Genomic DNA, 22615 nt, shown 5'->3' on the forward strand with positions numbered 1-22615 from the left:
GGCCTCAGGGGTCCACATGTGGCCCGCGGGCCATAGTTTGGGGACACCTGATATACACTATGGAATACTACTCAGCCATAAGAAATGATGACATCGGATCATTTACAACAAAATGGTTGGATCTTGATAACATTATACTGAGTGAAATAAGGAAATCAGAAAAAACTAAGAACTGCATGATTCCATACATAGGTGAGACATAAAAACGAGATTAAGAGACATGGACAAGAGTGTAGTGGTTATGGGGGAAGAGGGAGGGAGACGGGAAGGGAACAAAGAAAACTAGATAGAAGGTGATGGAGGACGATCTGACTTTGGGTGATGGGTATGCAACATAACTGAATGACAATATAACCTAAACATGTTTTCTTTGAATATATGTACCCTGATTTATTGATGTCATCCCATTAAAATTAATAAAAATTTTTAAAAACTTCATAATAATAAATATACTTCCTCAAACATAAATAAAAATAGGACCTGTACATATGCTGTTACAAGAGACCCACCACAAAATAAACAATACACACAGATTGTAAGTAAAAGAATAAAAATATTTTTTGTGTGTGCAAATGGAAAAGAAAAAAAAAGTTTTGTAGCAATACTTATATCTGACAAAATAGACCTTAAAACAAAGACTATAGGCCCTGGCCAGTTGGCTCGGTGGTGGAGCATGAGCCTGGCGTGCAGGAGTCCCGGGTTTGATTCCCAGCCAGGGCACACAGGAGAAGCACCCTTCTGCTTCTCCACCCCTCCCCCTCTCCTTCTGCTCTGTCTCTTTCTTCTCCTCCCGCAGCCAAGGCTCCATTGGAGCAAAGTTGGCCCGGGTGCTGGGGATGGCTCTATGGTCTCTGCCTCAGGTGCTAGAATGGCTCTGGTTGCAACAGAGCAATGTCCCAGATGAGCAGAGCATCGCCCCTGGTGGGCATGCTGGGTGGATCCCGGTCATCCGCATGCGGGAGTCTGTCTGACTGCTTCCAACTTCAGAAAAAAAAAAAATGCTATAGTAAGCGATAAAGAAGATCACTACATTATGATAAAATGAGCAATCAAACAGGAAGATGTAACCATTATAAATATCTATGCACCTAATATAGGACCACCTAAATACATAAAGCAGATTTTAATGGACATAAAGGGCGAGATCAACAGCAATATTTTAATAGTAGGGGACTTCAATACCCCACTAACATCACTGGGTAGATCCTCAAAAAGAAAATTAACAAAGAAACAGCAGACTTAAAGGACACACTAGATCAACTGGATTTAATAGATATTTTCAGAAATTTCACCATAAAGAAGCAGAATATGCTTTCATTTCAAGTGCTCATGGTACATTCTCTAGGATTGACAAGTTAAGACACAAAATGAGTCTCAATAAATTTAAGAAGATTGAAATCATATCAAGCATCTTCTCTGATCATAATGGCATGACACTAGAAATCAACTAAAAAAAATAGAAGACTGGATAAAGAAGATGGGGCACATATACACCATGGTATACTATTCAGCTAGAAGAAATGATGACATCGGATCACTTACAGCAGAATGGTGGAATCTTGATAACATTATGCGGAGTGAAATAAGTGAAACAGAAAAAAACAAGAACTGCAGGATTCCACACATTGGTGGGACATAAAAACGAGACTAAGAGACATGGACAGGAGTGGGGTGATTATGGGGGGTGGGCAGAGAGAATGAGGGAGAGGGGGAGGGGGAGGGGTACAAAGAAAACTGGATAGAGGTTGACGGAGGACGATCTCTCTTTGGGTGATGGGTATGCAACAGAACTAAATGACAAGATAACCTGGAAATGTTTTCTTTGAATATATGTACCCTGATTTATTGATGTCACCCCATTAAAATAAAAATTTATTTATAAAAAAAACACTTGGAAACCAAATGGCATGTTATTAAATAAAGAATTGGTTAACAATGAGATCAAGGAAGAAATCAAAAATTTTTTTGAAACAAATATAAATGAACATACAACTCAAAATTTATGGGATACAGCAAAAGCAGTCCTGAGAGGAAAGTTCATAGCATTACGGGCATACCTTAAGCAAGAAAAGGCTCAAGTAAACAATTTAACCCTGCATCTAAAAGAATTAGAAAAAGAACTGCAAGTAAAGCCCAGAGGAGGTAAAAGGAAGAAAATAATAAAGATCAGAGTGGAGATAAATGACATAGAGGCTAAAAAACAATACATAGGATCAATGAAACCAAGAGCTGGTTCTTTGAAAGGGTAAACAAGATTGATGAACCTTTAACCAGACTCACCAAGAAAAAAAGAGAGAGGACTCAAATAAATAAAATTAGAAATGAAAGTGGAGAAGTAACAACTGACACAGCAGAAACACAAAGAATTGTAAGAAAATATTATGAAAGACTGTACACCAAAAAATTAGACAACCTATGTAAAATGGACAAATTCCTGGAAACATGTTGTCTTTTAAAAATCAATCCAGTAGAATCAGAAAACCTAAACAGACCAATTACAACAAATGAGATAGAAACAGTTATCAAAGAACTCACAGCTAACAAAAGCCCTGGGCCAGATGGCTTCACAGGCAAATTCTACCAGATATTCAAAGAAGAATTCCTATCCTTCTCAAGCTATGTCAAAAAATTCAAAAGAAGAGAAAAATTCCAAGCTCCTTTTATAGGGCAAGCATAATCCTGATTCTAAAACCAGGCAAAGACAATACAAAGAAAAAAAACTATAGGCCAATATCCCTGATGAATTTACATGCTAAAATTCTCAAAAAATATTAGCAAACCGGATCAGCAATACATGAAAAAATTCATACAGCATGATCAAGTGGGATTTATTCTGGGGAGTCAAGGCAGGTACAATATTTGCAAATCAATCAATGTGATTCATCACATAAACAAAAGGAAGGAGAAAAATCACATGATAACATTAATAGATGCAGACAAAGCATTTGATAAAATCCAGCACCCATTCATGATCAAAATTCTCAGTAAAGTGGAAATACAAGGAACATATCTCAACATAATAAAAATCATCTATGACAAACCCACAGCCAACATCATACTTAATGGGCAAAACTTAAAAGCAATCCCCTTAAGATCAGGAACAAGGCAGGGGTGCCCCCTTTCACCACTCTTATTCAACATAGTTCTGGAAGTCATAGCAATAGCAATTAGAAAAAAGAAGAAATAAAAGGCATCCAAATTGGAAAAGAAAAAGTAAAACTATCATTATTTGCTGATGATATCATACTGTACATAGAAAACCCTAAAGTCTCAGTCAAAAAAAACTACTAGACCTGATAAATGAATCAGGCAAGGTGGCAGGATATAACATTAAAATTCAGAAATTAGAGGCATTTTTATACACCAACAACAAACTGTTTGAAAGAGAAATTAAGACAACAATCCCCTTCACAATTGCAACAACAAAAAATAAAGTACCTAGGAGTAAAGTTAGCTGAGGAGGTTAAAGACTTTAACTCAAAAAATTACACTGGGGAACAAATTTTTTTTTTCGTTTTCTGTTGCATGAGGTTTTAGAACTGTATCTATATATTTCTGTATCACTGATTCCAAATCTGAAATCTGTTTTTTGATGCATGCTCTAGTTTTATGCAATTTTAATTTCTTTTTGTTACAATTAATGGCATGAATTGGTTTTTAAATTGGAGTTAAAGGGCAACAACTCTTTGATTGAACATACCACAAGGCAATTAATGTTTTACAAACATCACTTTTACATAATTATAGTTGTTTTTAAATGTAAAAAATTATTATTTGATAAAAACACTCTCTTATTTTGTTTTAAGATTAAATCATGGCTTCTTCAAGTAGGCATAAATGTAAGAACAGTCTTGACACCTTCTGTTATATATGTGGCTGTTACACACTTCAACCTCAAAGGTGCAATATTTCATCATTTTTGGCACGTGCATATATTGCCTATTTTCAAGTTCCCCTTGGTGATCAAGACAAGAATTGGGCTCATCATATTTTGTGTCATAATTGTGAGGAAATGCTTTGTGACTGGACAAAAGGAAAATGCAAAGGAATGCCTTTTGGTATTCCCATGGTTTGGCGTGAACCTAAGGACCACAAAGTGACTGTTATTTCTATCTGATCATACAAAAGGCATCGGCAAGAAAAAACGACATATGATTGCATATCCTAATATTCCTTCAGCAATACAACCTATCCCACACTCTGAGACACTCCTGGTTCCAGTTTTCAATGGTTTTATTTCTTCTAAGGATGAAGAAAGTGAACATGGTGATCAAGTGTATTTTGATAAGATGCATGAGGAAATGGTTGTAGAATCTGAAGGGTCTTCTTCTGATGCCAAGCAGTCATTAACCCCTCAGCAGTTTAGCCAACCTGAATTGAATGACTTAGTAAGAGATTTGGGCCTATCAAAGAAAGCAGCTGAGTCATTAGCCTCCAGGCTTCAAGAAAAGAATGTACTTCACCAGTCAGCTAAAGTATCCCATTTCAGGAAGTGTGAACAAATTTTTGTGGACTTTTTTTCGAAGACAAACATTTCATTTACTGTCATGATATCAGTAGTCTTCTCAGCCAGCAAGGTGTTACCACTTACAGTCTAACATAATGGTGGCTATTTCTTGACAGCTCTAAATGGAGTCTGAAATGTGTTCTCCTACACAATAATAATGTTTATGCAGCAGTTCCAGTTGGTTATTCAACTCATTTGCGATAAGATTATAATGACATAAAAATTGTCCTTGACTTTCTGAAGTATGAGGAGCATAACTGGATCATTTGTATGTATCTTAAAATGGTAAATTTCTTGCTAGGACAACAAAGAGGTTTCATGAACTATCCTTACTTTCTGTTTTTGTGGGACAGTCGAGCTTGGGAGAAACACTGGACACAGAAGGAGTGGCCAAAACGTGAAGCTCTGGAAGTAGGGATGCAAAATATTGTGAATAAACTTGTAGTTCAGGGGTCCCCAAACTATGACCCGCAGGCTGCATGCAGCCCCCTGAAGCCATTTATCCGGCCCCCGCTGCATTTCCTGAAGGGGCACCTCTTTCATTGGTCGTCAGTGAGAGAAACACATTGACTATTTCATTAGCCAAAAGCAGGCTCATAGTTCCCTTGAAATACTGGTCAGTTTGTTGATTTAAATTTACTTGTTCTTTATTTTAAATATTGTATTTGTTCCCGTTTTGTTTTTTTACTTTAAAATAAGATATGTGCAGTGTGCATAGGGATTTGTTCATAGTTTTTTTTATAGTCCGGCCCTCCAACGGTCTGAGGAACAGTGAACTGGCCCCCTGTGTAAAAAGTTTGGGGACCCCTGCTATAGTTAGTCAAGACAGGATTATTTTTTGCCCCACTTCACATTAAACTTGGCTTAATGAAGCAGTTTGTTCAGACTTTGAATAGAAAAAGTGAATGCTTTCAACATATTATTTCTGCTTTTCCTGCCTTGTCTTTCAAGAAGATAAAAGCAGGTGTATTCGATGGACCTCAAATTCGAACCCTCATACATGACGAAGAATTTGCCAGGAAGATAAATTAGGAGGAGAAAGCAGAATGGCAGTCTTTGTGGCAGTTACAAAGAACTTCCTTGGCAACAGTCACCTTGATAAGTTTCCCAAAAATCTTGGAGCTGTTAGTGATGAGCAGACTACTGCTGGAGCATCAAACAAGATTGTTCTCAACAAGTACACAAATGCAGGAACTACAAATGTAAATATTTGCCTGAACAGAATTTTTAAATAAGTTTTGCAAAAATTTTATGATTAAAATAAGTGTTTTAATATGTTCTATTTTGAAATTGAAGACAAATTTTGATGCAATCATATCTTTTAGTGTATTAGTGTATTTACTGTGTTATATAAATTATTATATTTTCACAAAGATAATGCCCAAGAAGACATTCTACTTCATTATGTTAAACTAAATGTTGAAAATTTTACAATAAGATGAAATCCTAAAATCTTGAATTGCAAAAAAACTGTAGCTTACAGAGAAAAACTAATGTCAGATTTGAGATCAGCACACTCGAATTAAGTAAAAGTGTTTTTGTGGATGCAACAAAAAATTTGTTCCCCAGTCTTATAAAACACTGATAAAAGAAATCAAGGAAGATACAAACAAGTGGAAGCATATACCGTGTTCATAGATAGAAAGAATAAACATCAATAAAATGTCTATTTTACCCAAAGCAATTTATAAAATCAATGTAATTCTCATTAAAATACCAATGACATACTTCAAAGATATATAATAAATATTCCAAAAACTTATATGGAACCAAAAAAAAAAAAAAAACACCAATAGCCTCAGCAATCTTGAAAAAAAAAGAATAAAGTGGGAAGTATCACACTTCCTGATATCAAGTTATACTACAAGGCCATTGTACTCATAACAGCCTGGTACTGGCATAAGAAGAGGCATATAGATCAATGGAACAGAACAGAGAACCCAGAAATAAACCCACACCTTTAAGGACAATTGAAATTTCACAAAGGAGGTAAAAGCATACAATGAAGTAAAGACAGTCTCTTTAACAAATGGTGTTGGGAAAATTGGACACCTACCTGCAAAAAAATGAAACTAGACCACCAACATAAACCATTCACATAAATAAACTTAAAATGGATAAAAGACTTAAATGTAAGTCGTGAAACCATAAACATCTTTGAAGAAAATATAGGCACTAAGCTCTCTGACATCTCTCACAGCAATATGTTTGCTGATTTATCTCCACGGGCAAGGGAAAAAAAGGACAGGATAAACAAATGGGACTATATCAAACTAAAAAGCTTTTACACTGCTAAAGATACCATGAAGAAAATAAAAAGACAAACAACACAATGAGAGAACATATTTGAAAATACGTCTGATAAGGGGTTAATAACCAAAATTTATAAAGAACTTGTAAAACTCAACACCAGGAAGGTAAACAATCCAATCCATAAATGGGCAAAAGAAATGAATAGACACTTCTCCAAAGAAGACATACTGATGGCCAATAGGCAGATGAAAAATGTTCAATATCACTAATCATTGGAGAAATGCAAATTAAAACCACAATGAGATATCTCCTCACACCAGTCAGAATGGCACTCATGAACAAAACAACACAGAATAAGTGCTGGTGAGGATATGGAGAAAAGGGAACCCTCCTGCACTGCTGGTAGGAATGCAGACTGGTGCAGCCACTGTGGAGAACTGTGTATGGAGATTCCTCAAGAAATTAAAAATGGAACTGCCTTTTGACCCAGTTATCCCACTTTTAAAAATATATCCTAAGAACACCAAATCACTGATTCAAAAGAGAAATGCACCCCCATGTTTATGGCAGCATTGTTTGCAATAGCCAAGATCTGGGAACAGCCCAGGTGTTCATCAGTGAACAAGGGGATTAAACACTGTGGTACATACACAGAATGGAATACTATGTGCCCAGTGGTAGTCAACCTGGTCTCTACAGCCCACTAGGGGGTGTTACAGATTTCATGGTGGCTGGTAGCGGAGCAACTAAAGTATAAATAAAAAGATAGATTTAACTATAGTAAGTTGTTTTATAAAGATTTATTCTGCCAAACTTAGTGAAAATCCGACATAAAATACTTGGTAAGTAATTATTATACGCTTTAACTTGCTGTAACTCTGCTTTATATATTTTATAAAATAAAGTTACTTCCCTATTTTATAAATCACCATTACTATGAAACTGGTGGTAGTTAGAAAATTTTACTACTGACAGAGATACAAATGTGGGCAGTAGGTATAAAAAGGTTGACTACCCCTGCTATGTGACCATGAAAAAGAAGGAAATCATACCTTTTGTGACAACATGGATAGACCTGGAAACTATTATGTTAAATGAAATAAACCAGACAGAAAAAGAAAAATATCAAATGACTTCACTCATTTGAGGAATCCAATGAACAATGTGAACTGAGGAACAGAATAGAGGCAGACATGGGATATAAGAAACCAGAGGGAAAGCGGACTGAATGAAAGGGGATGAGATGATGGGATCAGAGAAGGGAAAAAGATTGGTGAAATTATATATGCATAACACAGCATTATAGAGAGCAGAAAAGCAAATCCTAGAGGGTAGGGGGAAAAACATTGGGGGGAGGGGGCCAAGAGGGATGTTGAGGGAAACACGGGAGCAGGGGCTGTATTCACTGGGACACTTGAATCTATGTAAACACAATAAATTTACATCAATAAAAAAAAAAAGTTCACCAAGAGCAAATCATGATGCTACATCAGGGTGTCGCCAATAACATGGTATGAACTTGATATAAGCAAAAAACTGACATGTCTCTATGGAGAAAAACATAAAACCACAATTATAATTCTGCAACATGTTTTGCATAATATTTTGCATATACCCTATAAAAAAACACAATGAATAGTAGCAAATATTAATTAGCTTAAAAAACTATTAACAATCCAAGTAGCAGACTAAACGTTCTTGACAAATTAACAACAGTTATACATGGCATCAAAATGCCTATTCTATTAAAATTATATGGAGATGTCGACCATACATAATTTAGGAGCTATATCTCATTTGCTCCTGATTGCAATAAGAGGATTTAGTGATTGCCTCTTAAAGACATTAACCCTGTTGACACACATTTCCAAGGCCTGTTTGATGTCTCTGTTCCTCAGGCTGTAGATGAAGGGGTTCAGCATGGGGGTAACTACTGTGTACATGACTGAAGCAGTGATGTCCTTGGAATCCCATGAGGAGGAGAAAATGTAAACACCTGCAATTGTCCCGTAGTATAAGGACACCACAAAGAGATGGGAGCCACAGGTGGAAAAGGCTTTATAGAGTCCTTTGGTGGAGGGGACCCTAAAGATGATGGTCGCTATACGAACATATGAGCCCAAAATAATACACAAAGGCAGGAATAAAAGCATTCCTGCTTCAGTGAAGATGACCAGCTCATTGACAGAGATGTCAGAGCAGCTCAGCTTCAGGAGTGCAGTGAGGTCACAGAAGAAGTGGCTGATGGTGTTGTCGGCACAGAAGGACAGTTGGACCAAGAGGAGAGTGTGCAACAGGACATGGGCACAGGACAAAATCCAGGAGCCAGCCACCAGCAGTACACACAGCCCCTCACTCATGATGGTGGTGTAGTGTAGAGGGTGACAGATGGCCACATACCTGTCATATGCCATCACTGGCAGAAGGAAATTATCGACACTAGCAAAAAACATGAAAAAATACATCTGAGCAATGCATCCCACATAGGAGATGGATTGTTGCCAAGTCTGCACGTTCGTGAGCATCTTCGGGACAGTGACGGATGACAGAGAAATGTCAGAGAAGGCCAAGTGGCTGAGGAAGAAGTACATGGGCGTGTGCAGGCGGGAGTCCAGCCTGATGAGCAGGATGATGAGCAGGTTGCCCAGCACCGTGGTCAGGTACATGCCCAGGAACAGGGTGAAGAACCCGCGCTGCTGCCCTGGCCGCATGGGGAGCCCCAGGAGGAGGAATTCGGACACGCTGCTCTGGTTCTCGGGCCCCATGCTGCTGTATTTCTGCTGGGGAGGAGGAGGTTTGGGACTCTCAGCAACCTGGAAAGGATGACCAGGGACGTCACGTCTCATACTGTAATTCTACAGAAAAACCAGAAATTCTTAACTGCCCTTCTATTAATTTCTCACACCTGTGGAGCAATATCTGCTCCTCTATCCCAGTGAGGATCCAGGAAAACATCACACCCCAAATCAGCCAACAAAACCTCATTACACTGAAGCAAGAGTGTGTTCACTGTTGAATTCAACTGTTATTTATTGAACATTATTCTGTGCTGGGGCCTCTACTAAGGATTGAGATAGAGCATTGAACAAGAAATCACAGTCCTCAATATATTGAGTTTAGATCGTGACTGGCATGGAGGGATAATTTCCACCAGAGTAGTCCACAAACTTTCTTCATAATGATGCTGAACGTTTTGGTGAATATTTAACTTCTGGCCTGAGGACTTTTCCTATGTTTCCTAATCAAATACAAACATCAGTCTATATTCCCAGAATTTAAAACTACTTTACAACTTCACTAAGAATTTGCATTCTTTCATTTATTTTTGCTTGTAAGAAATAGAAACATACATGATACAAATGCTGCAGGCACACAACAGTACAGTACGTGACAGAATGGCACACACATATGTGTGTGTGTCTACATCTGTATTATATGTGATTTGTTATGTACATCACTTGACATATATAAACTTCAAGGCAAGTGTCCTTCTTTCCATTTTATAGATGTGGAAACTGAGGCCAAAGATTGAAGTAACTTTCCCAGGTCTCACCACAATTTCATGGTGATTCCGCACAAATTTCACACAGCATGATGCATGGAGTATTTTTCTTTTAGACTTTGCATGTTTAATAAAAGGAACCAAAGGTTTGCAAAATTCTGAGCAATTCAGTTACACTCAGGTCAAGAAAATGATAGACCTGTTTCAAGGAACAGGGAGAAGCTTAGAGTTTGGTTATCTCAGCTATTGGTGCCCCAGAAGGAGGACACCTCAGGAAATACTTGAGATCATGGATACAGATCATTCATCCTCAACACACACACACAGGCAGAATGCTGATTTGAGAATTTCAGTCTTCTGTCACCATGTTCACTTACTATGGAAAGGACAGCCAATATGTGGATCAGCTCATAAACACTCATATACATACGTACAAGTCATAAGTAACACTGAATGTGAGACATACACAACACACAATGATGAACCACTCTCCCACAAACACACTCACAATGAACATCAACACAACTGATTCATGACATACCTAGTAAACACTCAACTCACTACATATACATAATTCAGGCACTGTACACACATGTCATCAAAAGCATATAAGATCCAACACAATTTAAATATCTCACAAGAAACACACACAAACAATGCAGATGCAACATCAGCACACCCACTCTTATTACTGAGAGGCATGCTCCCGCCCCCTCTGACCCAGTCCCTGCTGGGGGAGGGCAGTCAGATGGGGCAGGTCCACTTATTCAGTCACAGGTGCAGTCATTACACCCCCACCTACACCATGCACGTGTCACATACACATGGCAACACACACAGAGAAAACCAAACAATACACCTTCCTGCTGTCACACACAAGTGTGTCCCCCACAAACACAGCTGGCATGGGCAGCAGTACATGCTTCGGAGAGACATGTGAGCCCTCTCTGACCTTGGTCCTCTGTGAGGTTGGCATCTTCTTGTCAACCAGCTGAGACAATAATCTCATTCCCAATGCCCAGCTGTGCTTACAGTCACAGGCATGAACCAGGGGTCCCTAGTTACACAGCAGGAGGCTGGTTACTTGGTCTATACCCACTAAAACAGGGTCAAAATGAAGTCTAATTCAGGAAAAGGGTTGACTATGAGTCAGACACATAGCGCGCACACACACACAACTATCAAACAACATGCACACAAGCATATACACTCCCAGCAAATACACACAGTCATAGACACAGAGTCTCACACAACCCGCTAGCACCCAGGCAGACCTATCGCCAAGGGCAGAGTCCCAGCCCCTCTGACCTGTGCCCATCACTGCTGAGTCAGACCCTTCTGCTCCAGACTGCTGCCCGACTCCTCAGGTTTCTTCAGGAGGCCTTAGGTCCAGACACAGAGAAGAAACATCTGAGGCCCTGGCCCTTCTAGAGACCTTCATTCTCCTCAGCCAGCTCCAGGGAGATGAGTCAAAGACAAGACTTATTACTAATGAGAGACTGAAACACAGTCCCCAAGCTTTGGCTACTTTCTGACTGCCCTTTGGGGAGCTGTGTGTCCCAGAGCCAGAGGGACTGAAGTCCTGGGGGACAGTGTCCCTGATTCCAGTGATGCCCTGGGCTCCTTTCTTCTTGGGCATTGTTCCAGCAGGGACAAAAGATTTTTTTAATTTTTTACTTTGATTGATTTTAAAGGCATTAGAAAGTTGTAAAAATTCCTGGACAAGCTTCACTCTGAATCCCTATTGGTTGAATTAACTTTTTATTCGGTTTCCCTTCTGTGTGAATATATATATGTATGTATATTAAAATCTTAGATTTTCACCAGTTACGCCACACTACCTATTATATAAAGGCATATAATATTAATTTTTTTAATTACTTGTGTTTTAATCCTTGAACTATTGGCTACGGTGGTGTCTGCCTGGTTCTCTGCTGTAAAGTTACAATTTTTAAAGGTTACAAATTTCACCTTGTAATTAATAAGGATTGCTTTGGTAGATATTTTGATACTATATAAAAATAACGTTTTCCTTGTTAAAATTCTACCTACAGTTTTTAAAATCCATTGGTGATTCATATATGACAAAATTATTGCAAATGTGGTTGTCAAATGGTGTTTCTCTAATCCTGTCATTTCTCCCATGTGTATTAGTTGTATTCTCCTACAGGAAGGAACTTCCCCTTATTCCTCACCCTCTGCTTTCATTTGTGTGGATCATTGCAGACTCATGGATCCTCACTCTCTGCGCTATAATCCATCACCATTGTTACTCATTCTGGAGCTTTAGGCGTGTTCATTGCTTACAAGGAGTCTCAATGGTCTCAGCAAAGCCAACTGAAAAATGTATACAAGACAAACACAAGAAGTGAAAGCTAGGTGCTAAAAAACTAAAGGAATGTTTACCCGTAGGAGGTGGATCAGGAGTGCGACACTGAGTAATATTAGAAGGTATATGACAATAATTTTTCCTATTACTAGTGTGTGTTTTTATTATATTGATTTTTTTTTAAATATTTTAATCAAGTGAGAGGCAGGGAAGCAGAGAGACGGACTCTCACATGGGCCCCAACCAGGATCCACCCAGCAACCCGTCTGGGTCTAATGTTCTGCCCATCTGGGGCTGCGGCTCCATTGCTCACAATTGAGCTTTTTTAGTGCCTGAGATGAAGCCATGGAGTCATCCTCAGCACCTGGGGCCAACCTGCTCATTCGAGCCATTGCTACGGGAGAGGAAGAGAGAGAGAAAGAGAGAGAGAGAGAGAGAGAGAGAGAGAGGAAGGGAGGGATGGATTAAGGAAAGGGTGGAGAAGCAAATGGTCATTTCCCCTGTGTGCCCTGATCAGGAATCAAACCCAGACTTGACTCACGCAGGGCCAATGCTCTTACCATTAAGCCTACCAACCAGGCCAGTGTCTTTACTTTAGATCAGTTGGGTAAGGGAATGTCTGCAAGGCTCTCCACAATAAAGTTAACATTATTTTAAAGTTACTATTCTAACCTTGTAATTAATAGATATCATTTGGGTAGATATGCTGATGCTAAATAAATATTTTTTTTCATTATTAAAACTTCAGCCACTATATTTCACATCCATTGATTATTTTTGTATGACTAAATATGGTGGCTAGATGATTTTTTTTCTGCCATTTCATCTATGTTTATTCATTGTATTCTTCTATAAGACAGATCATACCCTTATTCCTCACTTGTTTGTTTTTGATATATATTTATTTATATCATTATGGCCTCAAAGATTCTCATTCTCTGAGTTATAATCTGAGCTATAATCTATCACCATTGTTATGCATATTGTAGCTTTAAGTGTGTTCATTGCTTCAAGGATTCTAAATGATCTCATGGAAGCCTCCCAGAAAATATATAGAGAGATATAAACACAAGCTCTAAAAACTAGGAAATAAAAAACTAAAAGAATGTTTACTTCTAAGAGGTGAGTCAGGAGCAGGACAGAAAGAATGGGGGATGGGAACAGTGTAGATGTTGACATAGAACATACACATTTCTATCTACTTATACATTTAGAAACCCATGAGTTTGAATTGAGATCTGTTCTCGTTGGACACCACAGGGTTCTTTCCAGCCCCTCCTTCTCCGTGTGCACAGCACCTTCCCCGGGAGTGGGGACTCCCTCCCTCTCCCTCAGGGTCACTTATTTGCTGAATCTTTGGACACATGCTGACTTGTTTCAGAATCTTGAACTCATACCACTGCAATGACACACTGCAATTAACTCAGCTTAAACCTCTGTTTCCAGTTTTCATTGTGTGTGTCTGAAAGTATACAGACATAATTCAGGGTTCAAGAATAACTTACTTATTTTATTTTTTCCTTATTCTAATTATGGTATTAATTCAAAATGTGGTTAAGTTCATTTGTTTTGTTTTATATCTTGTTTTATTCACCATATTTTCTATTTATTTTTAGTGGCAAAAGACAACATATTCAAAACTATACAAAGAATTACACCCAGCTCCCCAACGCTCGGCCTCAGCTCCTGTCCATAAATAACCTCACTAGTTTTTCATTTTTCCTTCCTGTGTTTGTGTTTGTTCAAATGACCAGACCCATGTATATTTCATTTTTACATAAAAAATGTAGCATGCTATATATGATGTTTTACTCACTGCTTTTTCTTTATATTTATATTTCCCCAGATTCATTCACAGATATTTCATAGATAGCTTTTATTCATAGTTGGAAAATACTCAGTGGCATTCTATAGAGTTTTCTTTACAGGTCCTAGAATGAGATATTGGTGATGAGTGTCCTAAATGCCACTTAATTGTGTACCTCAAATGGCTAACGTGGTTAATTTTATGTTTTGTATGTTAAACTATAATTTTAAATTATAGAGAATGTAAGAAGTAATCTCTGCCTAAAGCACAGAGCAGAATTATAAAATAGTAATAGTAGTGTGTGATTAATAAGTTAATAGAGGGGAATGAAATAATAAAATATATATTTAATTATTCAAAGAGGAGGAAAACAAGAGAGAATAAATGTTAAATTGATGTATCAAATAAAAAGCATAGTAATAGGAAAAATATAAATTTAAATATATTATGATTATATTAGATGTTAATAGATAAAATACTTCAGAAATATACTATATTTTCCCATGAATAAGACACACCTTGATTTTGGGGCCTGAAATTTGAAAAATAAATGTATTACATAAAGTTATTGAACTCCAGTTCTATTCGTCATAAAATCCATACAGATCCTCATCACTGTCAAAACTCCCATCCATTAGCTTGTCTTCATCTGAGTCAATGAGCATAAAAACAAGTGCAAAAAACAGGAAGTGCAAATTAAAAGATCTATAACCACTGTATAAGACGCACTGAGTTTTCAGACCTCAAATATTTCCAAAAGAGGTGTGTCTTATACATGAGGAAATATGAGCCTGACCAAGCTGTGGCGCAGTAGATAGAGCGTTGGACAGGGATGCGGAGGACCCAGGTTCAAGACCCCGAGGTCACCAACTTGAGTTGAGGGCTCATCTGGTTTGAGCAAAAGCTCACCAGCTTGAACCCAAGGTCGATGGCTTGAGCAAGGGGTTACTCGGTCTGCTGAAGGCCCACGGTCAAGGCACATACGAGAGAGCAATCAATGAGCAACTAAGGTGTCACAACAAAAAACTGATGATTGAGGCTTCCCATCTCTCTCCATTCCTGTCTGTCTGTCCCTATCTATCCCCTCTCTCTGACTCTCTCTCTGTCTCTGTAAAAAAAAAAAAAAAAAAAAAACATGAGGAAATACAGTAATAAGAGTTGGTCTACATAAAAAATGTAAATCCAACTTTACACTGTTAACAACACCTCAAACATATAAGAATGTATAAAAATTTTAAATAATAGAAAAGAAATAGCATGTATATGCTAACCACAAGAAATCTGCATCTGTAGTACCTATACAATACTAGTATCTCTTTCTGTCTGTAGCTGTCTGTATGTGTATGTATAGCTTTATAGTAATATAACTATACAGTATCTATACTAATATCAGAAGTAGATGAGGTGTTAAGGTAAGATCTATTACTAAAAATATCTCTGATTTATAAATTCAGTGCTGTACTGTTAAATACATTCTTAATCTTTTTAAATAGAAAAATTCTTGCTTTGCAGCACATGCCAATTTTCATAGTGTAATCCTTCTTCTTATGGCTGATTGCAGTCTACTGACATGATGTCATCGAATGTGAATTAGGATATGATGTGCACAATCAGCTTGCAGGCAACAAAAGCCAGTATAAAAGAATTAGTTCGGCCTGACCTGTGGTGGCGCAGTGGATAAAGCATCGACCTGGAATGCTGAGGTTGCCGGTTCAAAACCCTGGGCTTGCCTGGTCAAGGCACATATGGGAGTTGATGCTTCCTGCTCCTCCCTCTGTTTTCTCTATCTATCTCTCTCTCTCTCTCTCTCTCTCCCCTCTCTCTCTCTAATAAAAAAATGAATAAATAAAATCTAAAAAAGTAAATAAATAAAAAAGACATATTTCTATATTAAAAAAAAAGAATTAGTTCATAACAAATAAGAGGAAGAAGAAGGAGGAGGAGTAGGAAGAAGAAGAAGAAGAGGAGGAGGAGGAGGAGGAGGACAGTGATGAGGAGGAGGAGGAACCTTACCAGGGTTGATCTAAGATGGCAGCAGTCTAGGTGGGTGTTACTTACACTCACCTCCTCTCAGGACCAAACTGGAATTTCAGCTGAAATATAAAATAATCAACCTGGATAGCCACCTGAAGACTGGCTGAACAAAAGTCTTATACTCAGAAGAAGCTGCATTGAAACCTCTATGAAGTTCACAGAAGTGGAAAGTGCTGATCCTATTCCTACAGACCGTGGTTGAGATTCCGGAGGCATATCTCAGCTGCAAAGCTTCCCCTTGAGGAGTGTGGGGTCTCAACCCCATGCTGGGCTTTCGGTCCCAAAGCACCAGAGCCACAAAGAGGTGCCCATAAAAATCTGGCTGTGGGCAGTGGCCGGTTGGCTCAGCGGTAGAGCGTCAGCCTGGCGTGCGGGGGATCCGGGTTCGATTCCCGGCCAGGGCACATAGGAGAAGCACCCATTTGCTTTTCCACACCCCCCTCCTTCCTCTCTGTCTCTCTCTTCCCCTCCCGCAGCCAAGGCTCCATTGGAGCAAAGATGGCCCGGGCGCTGGGGATGGCTCCTTGGCCTCTGCCCCAGGTGCTAGAGTGGCTCTGGTCGCGGCAGAGCGACGCCCCGGAGGGGCAGAGCATCGCCCCCTGGTGGGCAGAGCGTCGCCCCTGGTGGGCGTGCCAGGTGGATCCCGGGAGTCTGTCTGACTGTCTCTCCCCGTTTCCAGCTTCAGAAAAATACAAAAAAAAAAAATCTGGCTGTGAAGGTCAATGGGAATTCAGTCTTCCAGGGAGAGGCAGGAATCTGCTTGAGTGAGACACAGTGTCTTCCTAAAGTGCCAATGCACAAAATCTTGTTCCAAGCCTCTCACCCTGGGTTCTGGGTGGGGAAGGGAGGGGGGACTGGAGTCATGTGAGGAGAGACTGGACAGTGTGGTTCTCAGACAGAGCTGAGAAGGTAGCTGCTGGGAACCCTGGGCTGAGTCACTCACCTGAACCATAGACAATATCATCCTTGCATTAAGCACATCCCTCCATATGGCAGCAGCTTGGGAGAAAGGCAATAACCCCACCTTCTGGACTCACTGTCACCCACCCTTCAGAGCTCACCTCTGGCTGAGGAGTCAGCTGCTTGGGCCGGGGTGTAGAGTTCTGTGTAGCCCCAGGGGTGTCAGTGACTGAGTAGTGTGGCTTTAGGTCAGGTGACATTTCTCCCACATTCCCGTGAACCTGACTGGCACCTCATAGCAGATAGCCCCACTGTCTGAGTTGCAGTGGCCTTACCCTCTTGACTCCTGGTGGCCCCACCCAACCAAGGTCCAAATTGGAAAGGAAGAAGTAAAGCTGTCATATTTGCAGATGACCCTACAGAGTCCACCAAAATACTACTGGAATTGATCATTGGATTCGGTAAGTAACAGGATACAAAATAAATATCCAAAAATCAGTTGCATATTTATACACCAATAATGAAATATCAAAAATGGAAACTAATAAAATGACTTCGTTTACAATTGCATCAAAAATATATCTTGGAATAAATGTAATCAAAGATGTAAAAGAACTGCACATGGAGGCCCTGGCCGGTTGGCTCAGCGGTAGAGCGTCGGCCTAGCGTGCGGAGGACCCGGGTTCGATTCCTGGCCAGGGCACACAGGAGAAGCGCCCATTTGCTTCTCCACCCCTCCGCCGCACCTTCCTCTCTGTCTCTCTCTTCCCCTCCCGCAGCTGGGGCTCCATTGGAGCGAGGATGGCCCGGGCGCTGGGGATGGCTCTGTGGCCTCTGCCTCAGGCGCTAGGGTGGCTCTGGTCGCAACATGGCGGCGCCCGGGATGGGCGGAGCATCGCCCCCTGGTGGGCAGAGCGCCCCCCCATGGTGGGCGTGCCGGGTGGATCCCGGTCGGGCGCATGCGGGAGTCTGTCTGACTGTCTCTCCCTGTTTCCAGCTTCGGAAAAATGCAAAAGAAAATGCAAAAAAAAAAAAAAAGAACTGCACATGGAAAATTATAAGACACTGAAGAAAGAAATAGAAGATACAAATAAGTGGAAGCGTATACTGTGTTCATGAACAGAAAGAATTAACATTATTAAAAGGCTCATATAACCCAAAGCAATCTACACATTTATGCAATTCTTATCAAGATACCAATGGCATAGTTTACAGAACCAGAACAAATATGTCAAAAATTTATATGAGACCACAAAAGACCCTGTATAGCCACAGCAATCTTGAAAAAAAGAACACACAATGGTGAGAGAATCGTGCTACCTGATATAAAACTGTACTACAAAGCCATAGTCATAATCAACATGGTATAGGCATAAAAACAGACATATAGATCAATGGAACAGAATAGAGAACCCAGAAATCAATCCACGCCTTTATGGTCAATTAATACTTAACAAAGGAGCCAGGAACTTACAATGGGGTAAAGCTAGACTATTCGTATAAATTATATTGGGAAAATGGGACAGAAACATGCAAAGAAATGAAAGTAGACCCCTTTATTACAACATATGCAGAAATAAACTCAAAATTGATTAAGGACTTAAATGTACTTGCTCAACACCATAAAAACCCTATAAGATCACATAGTAAAATACTAAACATATTTCATAGCAATATTTTTTCTGATATAACTCATCAGGCAAACATAGATAAATAACAAATGGGACTACATTAAACTAAAAAGCTTTTGCACAGCAAGTAAAATCATCAACAAAATGAAAGGACAACCTACTGAATACAACAATATATTTGCCAATGGTACATCTCACAAGAGGTGAATATGCAAAATTTATGAAGAGGTTATACAGCTCAACACCAAAAAACAAACAATTCAATTAAATATGGGCAAAAGATCTGAATAGACACTACTCTAAAGGGAGCATAAGATCGCCAATAGAAATATGAAAAGATGCTCAGCATCACTAGTCATCAGGGCCATGCCAATTAAAACCATGAGCTATCACCTCATACCTGTCAGAATGCCTATTATCAATAAGGCAACAAACAAATGCTGCAAGGATGCAGGGCAAAGGGAAGCCTCGTGCACCGTTGCTGGGAATGCACGCTGGTGCAGCCACTGGGGAAAACAGTATGGAGTTTCCTCAGTAAATTAAAACTAGAACTGCCTTATGACCCTTGTGTCTCACTTTTGGAAACACATCCAAAGAAACTCCAAACACTAATATGAAAGAATAAATGCACTCCTGTGTACATTACAGCACTATTTACAGTACCCAAGATTTGGCAGCAGCCCACGTGTCAAACAGTAGGTGAATGGATGAAAACACTGTGGAACATATCTTTCTCTGAATGGCTTATTTCAACAACAATTACAAAAAGTATAAATAGAGAAAAACTCAGAGACAGAAAGAACAGTGTGGTGATTGGGGGGATGGTGGGAGGATGTGGAAGCAGGGACAGGGGAAATAAATGGTGAAGAAAGGAGATTGAATCAGAATGGTGAACACACAATACTGTGTACAGATGATGTGTTGTGGAATTTTGCACCCGAATTCTGTATATTTTTATTAACCAGTGTTAGCCCAATAAATGAAATAAAGAAGGGAAGAACTGTGGTACATTTACACAGTGGAATACTACTCAGCCATGAAAATAAGGAACTCTTGTCTCTTGTGACAGCATGGCTGGACCAGAAGGGTATTACAGTCAGTGAAATAAGCCAGTCAGAGAAAGACCAGGACCACAGGGCGTTACATATGAGTGGAATCTAATGAACACAATGAACACAATAGAAACACACTCATAGATTCAAAACACAGACTGAGCTGGGTGAGGAGAGGGGAGCTGGAGCACTAAGTGAAAAAGGTGAAGTGATTAAGAAAAAGAATTTTAAAAGCCTCTTACACAGACAACAGTGTGCTGATTACCAGAGAAAGGGGTTGTGGGGCAGTAGGAACAGGCTAAGGGGGATGAATGGTGATGGAAGTAAATTTGCATTTGGGTAGAGATCACACGATACAATATATAGATGTGTTATAGACAGGTATACCTGAAACTTAGAACAATATATTAACCAACGTCACTCCAATAAATTCAATTAAAATATAAAAACAGGAAGAACTAATGATCTTAAGTGTATAGGTACTTAGTGATGGAGCTCTCAGATGCATGAAGCCCCACAGCACAGGGAATGTGCTGAATGCCGTTGATCTGCACACGTAAAAATGGATGAAATCTAAGTCCTATCTCATGTATATTTTAACACAATAACAAATCTTGTATGTAGATAAAAAGAAAGAAACAAAGAAAGAAAGGAAAGAAAGAAGAAAGAAGAAAAAAGAAAGAAAAAGAGAGAAAGAAAGAAAGGGAGAAGAGAGGGAGGAAAGAAAAGAGTGAGTGAGAGAAAGAAAGAAAGAAAGAAAGAAAGAAAGAAAGAAAGAAGAAGGAAGGGAGGGAGGGAGGAAAAGAGTGAGTGAGAGAAGAAAGAAAGAAAGAAAGAAAGAAAGAAAGAAAGAAAGAAAGAAAGAAAGAAAGAAAGAAAGAAATCTCACCAGGAGCTGATTATGATGCCAAATCCTTGTATCCTCAAAAACAGTCTATGAAAAATTCATAAAGCATATCTCTGAAGAAAAAAACACAAAATCACAATTATAATTCTGAGTAGGTTTGTATAAAATTTTGCATACATCTTATATGAGATAATGAACAAGCAAAAAATATCAATTATAAATAAAGAATTATAGTAAATTATAAATTTGTCAAATAAAATAAAAATAAAACATGGACTCTCTTTTTTAAAAAACCCTGCTTTGTAGCATATACCCACGTTCGTAGTACATTGATTCCTATCACGCTGATCACAGGCTACCAGCATGACATCACAGATGTGAGTTGGGAGGACAGGCACACAATCAGCTTGAAACCAACAAAGACAGCACAAAAGATCAGTTCATAAAAAAGTTCTCCAGGAGCAAATCATGATGCTGAATGAGTGTGTACTCAATAACATAGCATGAAAACTATATAATCAAAAACTGGCATGTCTCAAAGGAGAAAAAGACAAAACCACAATTACACTTCTGCAACATGTTCTGCATACAATTTTGCATATACACCTTATAAGAAACAAAACAATGAATAGTGACAAGTATTAATTAGGTATAAAAACCCATTAACAATCTAAGTAGCAAACTAGACCTTCTTGACAAATTAATGATACTTATACATGGCAACAGAATGACTATTCTATTAAAGGTACATGGAGCTGTCAACCATACAATAATTTAGGAGCTATATCTCACTTACCTCTAACTGCAATAAGAGGATGTAGTGATTGCTATTTAAAAAAGTTAACCTTCTTGACACACATTTCCAAGGCCTGTTTGATGTCTCTGTTCCTCAGGCTGTAGATGAAGGGGTTCAGCATGGGGGTAACTACCATGTACATGACTGAAGCAATGATGTCCTTGGAATCCCATGAGGAAGAGAAGAAGTAAACACCTACAAGTGTCCCGTAGTATAAGGACACCACAAAGAGATGGGAGCCACAGGTGGAAAAGGCTTTAAAGAGTCCCTTAGTGGAGGGAACCCTCAAGATGATGGTCCCTATACGAACATATGAACCCAAAATAATACACAAAGGCAGGAATAAAAGCATTCCCGCCTCATAAAAGATGACCAGCTCATTGATGGAGGTGTCAGAGCAGCTCAGCTTCAGGAGCGCAGCGAGGTCACAGAAGAAGTGGCTGATGGTGTTGTCAGCACAGAAGGACAGTCGAACCAAGAGGAGCATGTGCAACAGGGCATTGACACAGGACAAAATCCAGGAACCAGCCACCAGCAACACACACAACCCCTCTCTCATGATGGTGGTGTAGTGTAGAGGGTGACATATGGCTCCGTACCTGTCATATGCCATCACTGCCAGAAGGAAATTGTCAATACCAGCAAAAACCATGAAAAAATACATCTGAGCAATGCATCCCACATAGGGGATGGATTGTTGCCGAGTCTGCATGTTCGTGAGCATCTTGGGGACAGTGACGGATGACAGAGAAATGTCAGAGAAGGCCAAGTGGCTGAGGAAGAAGTACATGGGCGTGTGCAGGCGGGAGTCCAGCCTGATGAGCAGGATGATGAGCAGGTTGCCCAGGAATGTGGTCAGGTACATGCCCAGGAACAGGGTGAAGAACCCGCGCTGCTGCCCTGGCCAGATGGGGAGCCCCAGGAGGAGGAACTCGGACACGCTGCTCTGGTTCTTGG

The 22615-nt window shown here is 39.5% G+C and overlaps 2 protein-coding genes across 2 annotated transcripts; both read right to left on the reverse strand.

Annotated features, from left to right (window-relative positions):
* Positions 1–8413: 8413 nt before the first annotated feature.
* Positions 8414–9525, reverse strand: LOC136322756 (olfactory receptor 1J4-like). The gene has a single exon (XM_066254660.1). The coding sequence runs from the start codon at positions 9523–9525 to the stop codon at positions 8554–8556; it is 972 nt and encodes a 323-aa protein (XP_066110757.1). The 3' UTR covers positions 8414–8553.
* A 12164-nt stretch (positions 9526–21689) lies between these two features.
* On the reverse strand, positions 21690–22613 carry LOC136322757 (olfactory receptor 1J4-like). The gene has a single exon (XM_066254661.1). It carries the CDS (start codon positions 22521–22523, stop codon positions 21690–21692), a length of 834 nt encoding a protein of 277 aa, XP_066110758.1. The 5' UTR covers positions 22524–22613.
* Between the last annotated feature and the right edge of the window lie 2 nt (positions 22614–22615).

This window comes from Saccopteryx bilineata, chromosome 2 (assembly GCF_036850765.1).
Source record: "Saccopteryx bilineata isolate mSacBil1 chromosome 2, mSacBil1_pri_phased_curated, whole genome shotgun sequence".
NCBI lineage: Eukaryota > Metazoa > Chordata > Mammalia > Chiroptera > Emballonuridae > Saccopteryx > Saccopteryx bilineata.